Source organism: Salminus brasiliensis, chromosome 22, assembly GCF_030463535.1.
Source record: "Salminus brasiliensis chromosome 22, fSalBra1.hap2, whole genome shotgun sequence".
Taxonomy (NCBI): Eukaryota; Metazoa; Chordata; class Actinopteri; order Characiformes; family Bryconidae; genus Salminus; species Salminus brasiliensis.
This window is the reverse complement of record NC_132899.1, coordinates 29,604,380-29,618,502: the sequence shown is the minus strand read 5'-3', so window position 1 is coordinate 29,618,502 and position 14,123 is coordinate 29,604,380. Positions and strand designations below refer to the sequence as shown.

Below are 14,123 nucleotides of genomic sequence, written 5' to 3'. Positions count from 1 at the left end.
TGTTGGAAGCTGGGACTCCATCAGAGGTCAGGGTCTTTCAGCAAGACAATGACCTGAACTGTACTTCAGAAAACGCCTAGAAATGGTTTAAGAAGTGACCTATTGAACACCTGTGGAGAGATCTGACAGCAGTTGGAAGAGGGCACATGGAGTTTTCCATACCGTGTGCTCCACTGTGATTCCATGCAGTGGCCCCTAGATGGCTGATGTTCTCAGGGACTGTGTGGTCCACCTGATGATGATGATGATGATGGCCATGGGCCTCCTGGTGCAGGTGCATGCTGGGGCCCATGCTGTAGGCCACAGCGGTGCTGGTAGCTGGGTTGGACATCATGTGCACACCGTAAGGGTAGGAGGACAGCGAAGCTGTGTAGTGATGGACAGCCACTTGTGCTTGCAGAAGATGCATCATGTGGTGCAGGTCCTTGGTTAGCTGAGAAACTTCCTGGTTCAGGCTGCCCATCTGAGGTGGGAAGGAACAAGAATGTTTAGTATGAGTTCAGTATGAAGGGTGCAGGTGCACGTCACTGCGTAACGTGTCCTTGAGAGCCTCCAGGCCTAAGCTATATTATTATCTTGAAAATAGGTCATAGTTGCTAACATTTTACTTAAAGTTAGCTAAGCTAATTGCTAATATACAGTGAGTAATGTAATCAAGTATAGCAGCCTTAGCGATTCTCATGATAGAAGGGGGCGGTCACTCATATTTCTAAAGGTTATATCAGGGTGTCTGTACGTCGTCCATTCTGTGTATGGATTTTTACAGCTTGAAGCATGGCTGTTTCAGCTCCATCTACCAAACTGCGCTCTCTCTAACTCCAGGTGTTGATGGCAAAGTGGCATGGCTTGGAATTCGACCCTCAGCTCATACTGCTGCAATTCGACCAATCGAGCACAATTGAGACACTAAGAGCGTCAAAGTAGAGCTTATTGTAATTTGTTTTTGTAAGCAAATAACAAATAACAAAATGGGGCCTACAGTCAAACATGGTGGAGGTTGAAACTGAACTGGCGATTTTGTCAGCTGTGCTATTTCAGTAATATACAGTTTGAGTGTGCAACCGTTTCAAGTAAAACTCCTTCCTCATTGACTACTGGCATCATCGCTTTGCATATTGGGCGTGTCCTCACCTCCTTCACTCATAGGCAGTGTGTAGTCATGCCTCCCAGGCTGTATATTATATAATGGTTGACTGTCTGACCTTAGTGTTGAATGCTATACAAGTAAGGTACCGTATTCTATGCTGCGGAGTTTGACTATGCTGGCTGGGTATTGCAGTGCAGTCACTCTGGCATTACTGTAGGATTGTACTGTCAGTTTTTGGCAGATTTTAGAGCCACTAAAAATGTTAAGTTGGTGGGGCTTGAATGTCTATGTCATTGTGGCCATTCTGGCAACCTCAGCTGCTAGTATTGTACTGTAAATTTAAGCTTTAAGCTTTGGGGAAAAAGGAGACTAATGATGCTATTAGTCTCTGGTGCTCATTAATAAAATAAAGCTGGTTATGCTGATTGACCAGCACAAGGTATGTTTTTGTTGGAGTTTAATGGGTGTAGCTGGTTTACCAGCATGACCAACATCACCAGTATAGTCAACATGTATATGACCAAGCCTGATAACCAGGTTAACCAGCTGACTTATAAGTATTGGGTATGATTTCCTCTGGATGACCAGCTTTTCAACCCCCTCGGCCATCAAGGACCAGTTCAGGCCACCTGAAACAGCTACCAGCTGGTCTTTTGACCTAGTTTGGCTGTAAAGATGTCAGAATCGGCAGTAAAACAGATCAAATGGAGTGAATTATGGACTTAATAGATATCAGAGGGATGGTATGACCAGTGTTTCTGTACCCAACTCTTATTTCAGGTGAGAAACTGGGTTGTCCGTTATATGGGTCCTTTAAAGCCTCAAACCCAGTTAGAGGAACAGAAAGTGAACTTTGTCTTCAGCATCCGCCTAGTAAAACGCACAACTCTCCGCACAGCCCATTCATCACAGCTTATCCAACCGAGCTGCAGATTCTGCGGTGCCTCTGACGCCAGCCTGCGCAAACACGAGACCTGTTCCATTTCAGATTCAAAGCCCAGGGGAGCGAGATAGAAGGAGGGGACAGAATTAGGAAGAAAAGACGGCCGCTGGGGGGCCTGGAGGTGGGGGAAGGAGGGGCACAGGGTTTCTTTTTTGGCAGAATGTCTAGTCAGCACTTCCTCAGTTTTCTCTGCTCTGCAGAAGCACCCCCTGTGTCTTAATTAATGTAGAGTCTTCCCATCCTACCTGAGCCCATCTGTGTGAGTGTGTGTGTGTGTGTGTGTGTGTGTGGGAGACAAAGGCACAATGCGCGCATCTGAACGCTACTTATGGCCCCCTACAACATAATGCACCTGGATCCATCTGTGTCCAGTTCAAACCGCTGACATCAATTCCCGTTCACATGAATAATAAGTAGACGGCACCTTACCAAGCGCATTAAAGGGCCCTAAAGGGCCATAGCCTGCATTTTCCTCCCTGAGGCCTGCAAGCAACATTTGAGAACATTAGTTTGCCTGAATGGTTTAATGTGCCGAGAACACGTTAAATATATGACTAATTCCAAGCAGGGGTGCAAGCAGTTTCCCATACAACAACAAAGCCTACCTTTGAACTAAGGGTAGGTTCCCCAGCCACTGCAGTCTGAACTATGGCGTTTCCACGTGTGTTCGGTCTGACTTTCACAGCAGGAAACTCAAAACTCTAAACTTTGTTGTACTACGATGCTCAAATGTGAGCGTTCTGCCCAAAATCACGTAATTAATGAATTACTGACCCTGTTCATCTCATGATAACAATACTAGGCATAGCATTTGTGGGTAGCCTGGGAGGAATGACTACAAGTGGCGGCGAAGTGAAGGGCATGGGGATAAGCCCAACATGCAAACAGATGGAGGAGCCATTCCAGTGCATTAAAAAAACACTATTACTAATGCCAGGCCCAACGCATGTAGACAGTGTGGCTCAGTTTCTCAGTGGGATCTCAGACTAGATATGTGTATATGACGCCCCAGTGTGGAGGATGGAATTTCTTTATCTCTGTTTATTATTCTTATTTATTTATTTTTATAGGCCTAGAAACCTATTACTGAGTAATACACCTTAGTGTGCAATAAGCCTTGGAGTGTTGAGGGATTAAAAAGGCAATTTGTACAATTTGAAGAGCTGGCCTGAATAACCCCCTCCCTCACATTTGCCCCCCAACCTATCTAATGGCAATTCCCGCCTCTCAGCTTGCCCTCTCCTTATCCCACGATGCCACCAGCAAACCTTAAACTGCACGAAAAGAAAAGGTGCGGCACTGTGATATGTACTATGATACTGTACTGTACGGCACTGCAGCCAGGGCGGGTAAATATACCATTAAAGGCATTTTAAGTATACTGATATGATCCCAGCGGTAGTTAAGCTAACTAGCAAACAGCGACTAATTAGACTGCTCCACCATTCTGCTTTTCGCTCTAAAGCTCCCCAGGACTTTCTGCTCACATCATACTACTTTGATATACTCCCAAACTCTAATCAGTTATAATAATAATAATAATAACATCACAAATATGTAATTACAGTGATGGAGATCTTTATCTGAGAAAGCTTCCATAGGCCTTACACAATATGCACAATGTTTATGTCCATCATTACCATTATAAGGAGGGCCATTCCTGAAGCCCCTTCTCCATAATCCAGCATTCACCTCTACCTTGTTCACGTGTAGTATCATTGATTAGGTGGGGTGATTGGCTCCTACCACTAAGTCACCTGAACTCCAGCCCATAGGCCTCTGGGTCCCCCTTGGCAAAGTTAAAAGGCATAATTCAGCACCATTTAACTAAAAATCTCAGAGGTGTTTATGTCTATTTTTGTCTCTGTATATATCATTTTGACCGAGTTGAGGGTTCACAAAAGAGTTCACAAAAATCTCCCCAAAAATCTCACCTGTGCTCTAAAATCATAGAAATCATTGAAAACCCAGTAGATAATTGACACAATGAAACGCAAGGGATGCAAGGCTTTATGTACGTCACAGAAAATGGGCCAAACTGAGAACACTAGCATGCAGCTGTGATGGGCTCAAATCACAGGCAATGTAGGTCGACAAAGATCTAAACAGCTTGCTCAGCTAGGAAGTCCATCTAATTCCTTAGAGTACAGTTTGAAGTTACCTTACAGGACAAAATAAGAATGCAAAGCCGAGGAGGCACAATATTCCAGCTGAGTATGCATTGCTCTTCATATTCCTATTCATATTTTACATGATTAATAATGTTATTTATTGGTATTTAGGGCAACCTAAATTATTTGAAAAAGTAAAGAGTGACATACTCAGAATAGATTGTGTTAAAAACATACCCTAAAATATACCCTCAAGTTGACCTAAAGTCCATTTTATTAAGTACCTTGAGCTTGACATATATATATATATGTAATACACATGTGTGTGTGTAATGTATATACACATATAATATATATACAATATACATATGTAAGCCATAGCATACTTTTTGTAGCAACCATAACAGTATCATTATGTACTATAGCAGAGCCGGCCCAGGGCATACTCGAATTACGCTGCTGCTTAGGGCCCCAACACCACCAGGAGGGCACCAAGAGCACAAAGATATCATGAAAAAATATATATATATTTAAAAAATACCATTGAATAATTAAACGAAATGGTATCACACAGCCTATGGAATATTGAAGTATTTGGTGCCGAGGTGATTATAAGGGGGGCCCCAAATGAAAATCTGCTTAGGGCCCCATTAAGGCTTGGGCTGGCCCAGACTGGTGGTATATTTATAAGTGTATCAATTCAACTACTTCAAAATTTTTGGGACTGAATCAACCCACTTTATTAAGTGTACTCCCTGTAAACTACTAGTTGAACCGTTTTTATACACCAAGTATTTTATACAGCAAGATTTCGTTAAGTGAAGTTGACATATCCGTGCCATCTGGCCAGATATGATAACAGTAAAATGTGTAGCTCCTTACCGTTGCCAAATCAATATGAACGGGACTAGAAGAGCAGTCATGAGTTCATGAATAGTTCACCCTTGTACTATTTCCCCTAAGTTATTCCACCCCAAACCAAAAAGTACAGGCCAAATATACATAAATATACATTTATGTCACTTGTCGTTCCCTTTAAGAGCCAGGTGTGGTCTGAATGTTGTTCACTGTTGATGTAAAAGTTTGCATAGCTGACAACTGGCACGCACTATGGGTTTGCGCACTGCTCTGTGTCCATGGGTGCATAACAAGCGAGGGTCCCCGCGTTGACGATTCACTGCCAAGATAGCAACGAGCGTCTGACTGTTGATGTCTGTCTAGGTTGTTTTCAGTCAGTGGAGCTTCTGTGTTTTCCGTCGCTAAGACAGCAATACACCAGAAATACAACGACATATTCAGTACGGAGTTGAGGTAGTCCAGACATCATTGTCTAATCGGACTGTAACACTCTCTAGAAATCATTTTCTTTGTCCATGTGGTTTGCTGGAAACTTTAGCCAAGCCAGTAGTGTCAGTTTGGGAGTACGGGCCCTGGCTTTTCACAATCTACTGTTTGTGGAGTGACTTGTTTATTCCGAAATCGCTGTGATACTGTTTTCATGAAATCAGGATATTGTTATTGGTCAGTTACGTTCTGACTGGTGCTTGAAAACAGCCTCACCTTTTTGTTGAGTTGAATGATGCTCTGCCTCACTTCCTCAGTCTCCTGGAGCAGGGTGGTATTCACCTGAACAGAATCTGTCAATGAGAATAATACTAATATTATCACCTCGGTTTCAATAATAGAAGAATTTTAGTCATTATTAAAAATATCGCCTAAACGAGACACAATAACGAAAGGAATCCCAACACCTCTGACGATGGAGAAACTTTGCTGTGGAGTTTTCCATTATTGACCCTGCTTGACCCCACCAGACACACTCTCCTTCTCCTCCTTTCTCTCCTGACCTGCCCTGACCTATCCACTCGCCTCAGTGCTGATGGGGTTTGGCACCTGTAGCCTCTGACAGCTGTTCTCAATGTCAACCCCCCTACAGCTTTACCTCCTGCACTGAGGGAACTTCTCTCACCTTACTGCTCGTTACTCGCCTGCGGCCGACACTTTCTCTGCAGAAAGAAGTCGAGCGATAGTTTGGCTCAGAATCAGTGTTCACAAAGCTAATGTAGCTAACAACTAATGAAGGCCTGTGTTCAGCCAATTAGCACTGTGCTAACTGCGTGACACGGTACTTGGAGGACTGCCTACTTAGGAGCTTTCTAACTCTGTCCTAAGATTTCGATCTTTCAAGCTTATTATTAAGCCTTGCTTGAGCTTATGATGGCAGTCATGGGATGATGTTTAATGAGGCACTTGGCTTTGTGTTGAAGGGGCGTGACTTTCTGTGTGTATAGAATTTTTGAAATGTATATATATGTATATATGTATTTTTTCCCTTTTGGCACTGCCAGTCAACCCAACTACTTGTAGCTCCCCCAGTTATCCCAACACTAGGGTAAGACTTACATTTACATTGACTTCCAATACATTTGAAGCAACCCACTGCCTCTTTTCAAACTGCAGAGGTTGCACCAATGCTGGGCAGCCGCCACGCTCAAAGGAAAGCGCCGGGTCCCCAGCTCCAACGTACCAGCTTAAGAGTGATGAGGGGACAATTGGCATGGCCAGTTGTGCTCACTCTGACTCTGGCTGCTGATGTCGAAGCAGCATGGCTCAGGTAAGCAGTGTTTTGCCCGGGATTCTCTCTCTCTTAACTTGTGATCCCCATTCATGTAAGAAGACCTCTTAATTACCTCTCGATTCCACTGCGCTAGTGTTGCTCCCACTGTGCTCTGCGCTGAAGTGAAACACTCGCCCATTGTCCTCTATCCCGTCAACCACCCTGTGGAAAAAGACAGACGGTAAGACAAGCATATACAATCATCTCTGTAACAGTATGTTCGTATGTCTTCTGTCCACTTATTATCCAAGTCATCCCAGTACCTTGGGCTGAGGTCAGGGGGTCTGAGGCAGCTGAGGGTGGGGATGAGCAGCTTAGTGGGTTTGCGTGCCGCACTGCCTGCCTGACTCTGGGCACCGTGAGTGGCATTAGGTGGAGTAGAGGGTGCGGTATGCGGTTGGTGGTCCACTTTGGCCTGTGGTTTGGGCGAGGGGCTTTTGCAGCTGCCCCTGACTGGTGAACGGCAGCGACGGAGGGCGTTAAACTGCCGGAGCTCATCGCCCAGAAGGTTCCCCAGGGACGTGCGGCGCACAGGGCTGTTCAAGTTGGGCAGGAGGAGGTTCCGGCGAGAGCGCGAGGCCGGGGAGAGGTGATAATAATCGTCCGGATCACTGCTGCTCTCAACGATGGAGGGAAGCTTGCTGTCTGTGGAGGCGCTGCAGTCCACCCGGTTATTCTGAACAAAACAAACAAACACAATAATTCAGCTCAAGCTGGTTTCAGGTGGTCTAAGCTGGTCTTTGATGGTCAAGGTGGTTGAAAAACTGGTCATCCGGGTGAAAACATAACTTATGTGCTGGTAAGCGAGTTGGTTAACCAGCTCTTGACTAGCATAGTGCATATTGCATTTAAATTTGGTTATCATTGGTCATGCTGGTCAACTAGCTTGTTCTTGCTGGTCATACTGTTTGTCTGGCTTGGTCAGGTTGGTCAACCAACATGGTGAGACTGGTCATACTTGTAACACTAGTCGACCAGCTTGGTCATGCTGATTGTGTTGGTTGTTTGGCTTGGTCAGGTTGGTCAACCAGCATGGTCAGACTGGTCATGCTTGTCATACATGGCTTGGTCATGCTGGTTAATCAGTACGGTCAAGTTTGGTCATACTGGTTGTCTAACTTGGTCAGGTTGTTCAACCAGCATGGTGAGACTGGTCATGCTCGTAACACTGGTCGAACAGCTTGGTCATGCTGATTGTGTTGGTCGACCGGCTTGGTCGTGCTGGTTAACCAGCACGGTCAAGGTTGGTCAAGCTGGTCCACTAGCTTGGTCATGCTGGTTAACCAGCACGGTCAAGTTTGGTCATACTGGTTGTCTAGCTTGGACAGGTTGGTCAACCAACATAATGAGACTGGTCATGCCCGTAACACTGGTCGACCAGCTTGGTCATGCTGATTGTGTTGGTCGACCGGCTTGGTCGTTCTGGTTAACCAGCATGGTCAAGGTTGGTTGAGCTGGTCCACTAGCTTGGTTAAGCTGGTTAACCTGCATGGTGATACTGGTCATGCTTGTCATACATTGTCAAGGTTGGTCGAGCTGGTCCACTAGCTTGGTCATGCTGGTTAACCAGTACAGTCAAGGTTGGTCATACTGGTTGTCAAGGTTGGTCAAGCTGGTCCACTAGCTTGGTCATGCTGGTTAACCAGTACAGTCAAGGTTGGTCATACTGGTTGTCTAGCTTGGTCAGGCTGGTCAATCAGCATGGTGAGACTGGTCATGCTCGTAACACTGGTCAGCCAGCTTGGTTCAAGGTTGGTTGTGCTGGTCAACTGGCTTGGCTTTGACATTTGTGGTCGAAACTGAAGGCCTAGCTCTAACAGTCATGATTCGCCACTCACAACGAAGCAGTGATGAATTCCAAATATGGGTTTGCATTTTGTGTATTGAGCGCAAACGAGCAGTGGCATCTTGACTATGCCAAGTAATGACATAAAAGACTACAACCAGCAAAAAAATTTGCGAACTGCTGAAAAAAGGCTTTTAAAATGTTTCTAATGGTTTGCCAAAGCAGCCCGCTGATGTAACTGCGTGAAGGCAAAAGCTCCACTGTATGGAACATTCAGCCCTGGCGGTTAAAAAAAGCGCCTGACCCAGTTGCGGAGGTGGGCCCTGGGGTAGGGTGGGAATAAGCATGCAGCACTTTCAACAAAGCTTGGGCTGGTAATGAGTTTTCAGCTTTAGGGGGAAGTCCTGCTGTTACACCCCCAACCCTCCCCAGGGAGAAAACCTGGACCGAACCACCACTGAAAACGAGTCGCGTTAAACCCAGGCGCAAGCCCAGGAATGGACCCTCTGGCCCGGATAAATAACACTGCATGTATTGCATTATCTAAGATCTATCTCTAATGCTATGGTGCAACATTTATGCAGTATGTATTAAATAAGCAAAAGTCTGGCAGTAAAGTTGGCAGTAGAAGCGGCACAGTCTAAAGCTTTCTTGCTAAATAATTTTAGCCGTTTCTGAACAAGATTTATAATTCAACAAACCAAATGGGGGGAAAAAATGAAAATGTAAAGTGTCTCTGCCTTTCATACTGCTGAAACTAGCAGTTTGAGGTCAGAAGAAATGGACACTAGCAGCAATCCTTGACCTGCCTGGACATTCAGAATTTATTTAACCCAAAATTGAAGCCTAATTAGTTAATTAAGTTGATAATCAGCCTGAATATTTGCAGCCATCCTTCCCCACCCTGCCCATCCAGCACCGGAGCATATTTTTACGTATACCTAGATTTTGGTATAGGTTCGTATTGTGTTTACATCTGATTTGTTCAAAATGTAGCCCAAAGTGGACTTTTTGGACCAAATATAGCCCTAATATAGCCAAACTAGTCTTTCTGAACCGGCCCATGCAGCACGAACACAGGCCGGGGGGAACAGGCCGTTTTGGATGGGGTAGCGTGGTAGCGTGACACCACAGCAGGTTTAAGGTTGGGTTAAAATCGCTGAAGCAACTTCCACTTTGCAACCAAATATCGACTCAAACAAACTTTGCTGTGAGCTAGCAGCAATTATCACCTTTCAATTATCACCAGTTGACGTTTTCATCGAATCTTTCTCTGTTTATTTCTTTTCACATCATGAAAACAACAAAATATGGCAAATAGGATTAAACATGGAGTGTTTCTGATGTAAGTTTGTGAGCTTGATCGTCTCTGGTGTAAGAAACTGGCTCCTAACAGCTGTACTTTGTGCTGTTTTGTGTTGTTTCCAACCAATGGCTCTCCAGAGTGTTTCTAGGAACAATATAAGTGAGGCGCCGGCCCTTTAAATTAATGGGAGTTCTCGTACTGCTCAATATGGCGTCTGTTTATGGATAAAGTCCTGCTCTTCAGCAAAATGAGCCGCTCAGTGGAGGAGGGTCAACGTGCTAGTAGGGAAAGCTCCCCTTGATGTGGAGAGCTGTGCAAGCGCTGTAGCCACAACAAGCCGAAACATTGTTGAGCCGAACGCTACAAACTGTTCATGAGTTTCTATCAGATTTTATCAGTGACTTAAAATGGCAACTTTTGACGTGTAAAGTATAAAGGCCTCTAGGGTTGTCTGCCTGAGTTGCTCTGTATCGTGGCTTGGCTGTTGTTTCCGCAGCCGGTCACTGGTGTGACTCTGCGTCACAGCTTGGGCGTTTCCTGGGCTGGCAGTGTCTCCACTTGGAGCCTTCCCATGCTGGAAAGGGTTGTGAGGCCTTTCGGGCCGGAGGGTTATTTTTCTTTCCTTACTGCTCTTAACTGTGTGTTTGTTTGGTTGATGATGTTGTTCTGGATCATCCTTGGGTTTAAAAAGGGCGCTATATGAATTGGATACATTGGATTTGAAATGATTATTATTAATATTGTATTCTATTATGGATTATAATGAACCTTTTCATCCAAATAAATATACGTAGTCTCTGAGCGTTGAGTGGAAATGGCATTCAGTGTTTGATCTCCACAGAAAAGATAATTACACAGTTGAGCCCACTTACATGAGGGAATCTGGGAGAGCGTGAAAATCTCGTGAGACCCTAAAAAGAGAAAAGCCACCTGTCATCCAAAAACTCCTTCATTAAACAACGACAGAAGAGAAATGAGTTCCTGCACCTTCTGCCTAAAACTACATTTCCATCTTTTGTTATTAAAATGTGCTTGGCTGAAATTGCAGGTAATTGTAGCTTTTTATAAGAGAGTGACAATTGCTTCTGTGCTGTGTGTGCTTCTACTAAAAGCCTTGCTATCTTGTCGAAAATCATCAAACAGTCAAATAAATGGTGATCATTGTAATTGGAAGTCTATGCACTATTCTAAGGCTAAAACATCATTGCACAATACAGCACTGAAAGATGCAGAACTGGTCTCATTGCCAGTTCTACCATTAGCTTTTCAATTTTTGCAAATGCAGGTTATACAGGTATACAGGTTATTGTGATTATTGTGAATGGGCACAAACATTCAGGGCCCTATTTTAGCGATCTTTAGGCGAGCCGCCAACCGGTCACCGCGCAGCTTGATTTGGGGAGCGTGTCGGTTTGTCTTTGTTATCGTAACGACGGGAAAAGTACGGCATGTGTGGCTCGAAGTGCGCAAAAGGCATGTACTAAGTCTCTTAATTAATCATGGGTGTGTTTTTTGGGGCGTAACGTGCAATAAACCAATCAGCGCGACACTCGTCACTCCCTTTAAGAGCCAGGTGCGGTCTGGCGGACCCCCCCAACTCATCTCAAAAGTACTGGATGGAGCACCAACCATCATTCCAGAGAACACAGTTCTTCCACTGGTGCACGTTTTAGGTGGCCAGTTGTTGTTGCACTGTTGGCCCAAATAGAAAGGCCCCAAATCCCCAAAAGCCCAGATATTAAACCTGTGTTACGCATTCTTTGGGCATGCAGTGTGAAGGTGAGCTGTGTGTAGGTGATAGGTGTGTACGTGTGTTTACCTCAGCCTCGCTGCCCTCTCTCAGGTTGTAGGTGAGGTTGTGGTGGATGTCGGCAGTAAAGACGCTGGCATATTCGGGATAAAGCTCTAAGACTTCTCTTAAGCCTTTCACGCTGATGTACTGCAGGTCGCAGTAGGTGAGCGCCTTCACGTCTGCGTTGGTTTTGATCACGTGATCCTGCCCTGGGAGGTCCGAGCCGATCAGGTCCCCCTTTCCTGCAGGGACACATCGCCGTGAATACCTAACGAACACCTTTCCGTCTGACTGAGAAGCGAGAGCAGAATGGAGCAATACTGACCGAGTATGGCGAGCACCATGCTGTCCTTCAGCACCTCCAGTGACCCCGAGCACACAAAGTAGTTGGCATGCAGGGCGTCCCCCTGGCGAATGAGGTACTCCCCCGGGGCGCAGAATGACGTTTTGATGTGCAGGGAGAGCGAGCGCAGGCAGCCCCGGCTCGCCCCTTCAAACACCGGCAGCTGCAGGATGTCCTTGTTCAGGTGCATGGCTATGTCGGCCCGCAGCTCGTCCGGGAAGTCATGCAGAAGCTGAGGGACCACAGGGAGAAAGTCAAGGGTCGGTGTGTGATTAGGCATGTCCAAAAGTTTGTAGACACCTGCTTGTAGATACCTTTTGAAATCAAGGGAAGGATTTGTTGCAGTAGCAGTCTTTATTGTTCTGGGAAGGTTTTTACACTAGATGTTGGAACATTGCTATAGGGGTTTGATTGCATTCAGCCCTCCATGAACAACAGTGAGGTCAGGTGCTGATGTTGGATGGTTAGTTCTGGCAGTTTTGAATGGAGCTCCATCATTCTGGAGAACGTAGCTCCACTGCTTCACAGCCCAGAGCAACCCTAATGCAATCTAAACCCTGGTCCTTGAGGCCCACTGCCCTGCACATTGTAGTGCTTTTCCTGCTTTAACACTTCTACTACTTTACTTTAACTCAATAATGGCCTGGTAATAAACTATTTTGTTGGATCAGATGTGTTGGGAGCAGGGAAAACACTAAAAAGTGCAGAGCAGTGGATCTTCAGAACCAGGGCTAAGAAATACTGTTCTAGCTGACACTTAGCATTGAGCATTATGACCGTAGGCCTACATGTTGCTTTTCCAGAGAATCCTATTTTATTGGCAATGGCTATCTATGGATATTATACAAGATGTGTGTACACAACTGAATGCCATGCCCTGAGCTGCCTCTCTGCACACTGCTTGTGCAAGACTGTTTGTGGTTGGGTGCTGTTGCCTGCCTACCCCCTGGTCCGGGCTCTCCTGCTGTGCAAACTCGGCAATTTGTTTCTCATAATTGTCATAACTCTTTTGTTTTTCTCTCCGTTCTTTTTGTCATGTATTGAGTTGCCCTCGTCCTACTACTCTGCCCGGGGTTACCCGACCTGTCCTGCTCTGAATCTTCACATTGTTTCATTCATGCCTCACTTACATAGTTGTTTAGGCTGTTTAACCTGCATGGACTTTTACATTAACACCCGCATTCTCATCATTTATGTCTTGATGTCACATTAGCCATAGCTCCTTCCCACTATTTTCATCCAGTTATTCTGTTATTTGTTCTGCCATCCGATGTCGGAATAGAGGAGGATGACTGGTTCCTCCTTTAAGTCTTGGTTCCTCTCAAGGTCCCGAGGTAGGTTTTCCTTGCCACTGTCGCTACTGGCTTGCTCAGAAATGTTGCACTGAAATTCCTTGGCCATATTTGATTTAGTTAAACAACACAAATGAGGTTTTAAGCTAAGTCGTGGTGCATGGTCCGGCTACAGAAAGCATATTCTTTCATTCCGACCACCTTGGTCTGTTCTTGCTGCTAGAAACGTACGACAAAACACAACTTTTTATTCCTTAAAACACTTGCCGTGCCGCTTGTGGTTTAGTTCAGAGTTGTGCAGTTAGAAGATAAGCATGTGCAGAGTGAGGAATTGGCACCAGATTGCAACCACTTACTAATGATTTGTAACAAGAAGCACTGGATGATACCCAACCCTATCCAGGACTGAAAACCTAATTAGAAAACAACTACCAGCTTCAGAAGGGGAGCACCCATGGTGGCTAATCAGATATCTGAAGAGGCCGGGGCCACCCCAGACACCCCCTAGACATGCCACAGGTTTGGTGTCAGTTTGCGGAATGCTAATCGGTGGAGGATAACCTTTCGTTACTTGTTAGCGACATCAGCCTCATAACCCTAATGTATAATCTCCAATGGGATGCTCTGAAGCATCCACACATGAGATCACGGCCACTATGCTGGGCAGCAGTGGAACTGCATTCTCTAGAGTAATGAATAATCTCCATCTAATACCTATCCAACCAGCTTGAGGGGGTCATACTGATCACGTGACATCAGCCATCACCATGCTCTTGTGATGCACCTCAGGCTGGTATCCTGGATTGGGATCAAGCTTAGTCCAGGACTACACAGCATTTTAAATGG

The 14,123-nt window shown here is 45.3% G+C and overlaps 1 protein-coding gene across 2 annotated transcripts in view; it reads right to left on the bottom strand.

Annotated features, from left to right (window-relative positions):
- The window catches only part of kcnh4b (potassium voltage-gated channel, subfamily H (eag-related), member 4b), a 77,530-nt gene that overhangs the window by 8,552 nt on the left and 54,855 nt on the right, over positions 1 to 14,123 (bottom strand). Inside the window, exons 10-16 of one of the 2 annotated variants that reach the window (XM_072666995.1) lie at positions 11,968 to 12,217; positions 11,670 to 11,884; positions 10,723 to 10,761; positions 7,022 to 7,434; positions 6,832 to 6,920; positions 5,702 to 5,778; positions 163 to 463 (exon numbers count right to left, since the gene is read on the bottom strand). In XM_072666995.1, coding sequence (XP_072523096.1) covers positions 163 to 463; positions 5,702 to 5,778; positions 6,832 to 6,920; positions 7,022 to 7,434; positions 10,723 to 10,761; positions 11,670 to 11,884; positions 11,968 to 12,217 — 1,384 coding nt within the window. The remainder of the gene's footprint in view (positions 1 to 162; positions 464 to 5,701; positions 5,779 to 6,831; positions 6,921 to 7,021; positions 7,435 to 10,722; positions 10,762 to 11,669; positions 11,885 to 11,967; positions 12,218 to 14,123) is intronic. The other variant, XM_072666996.1, reaches the window with a different exon arrangement.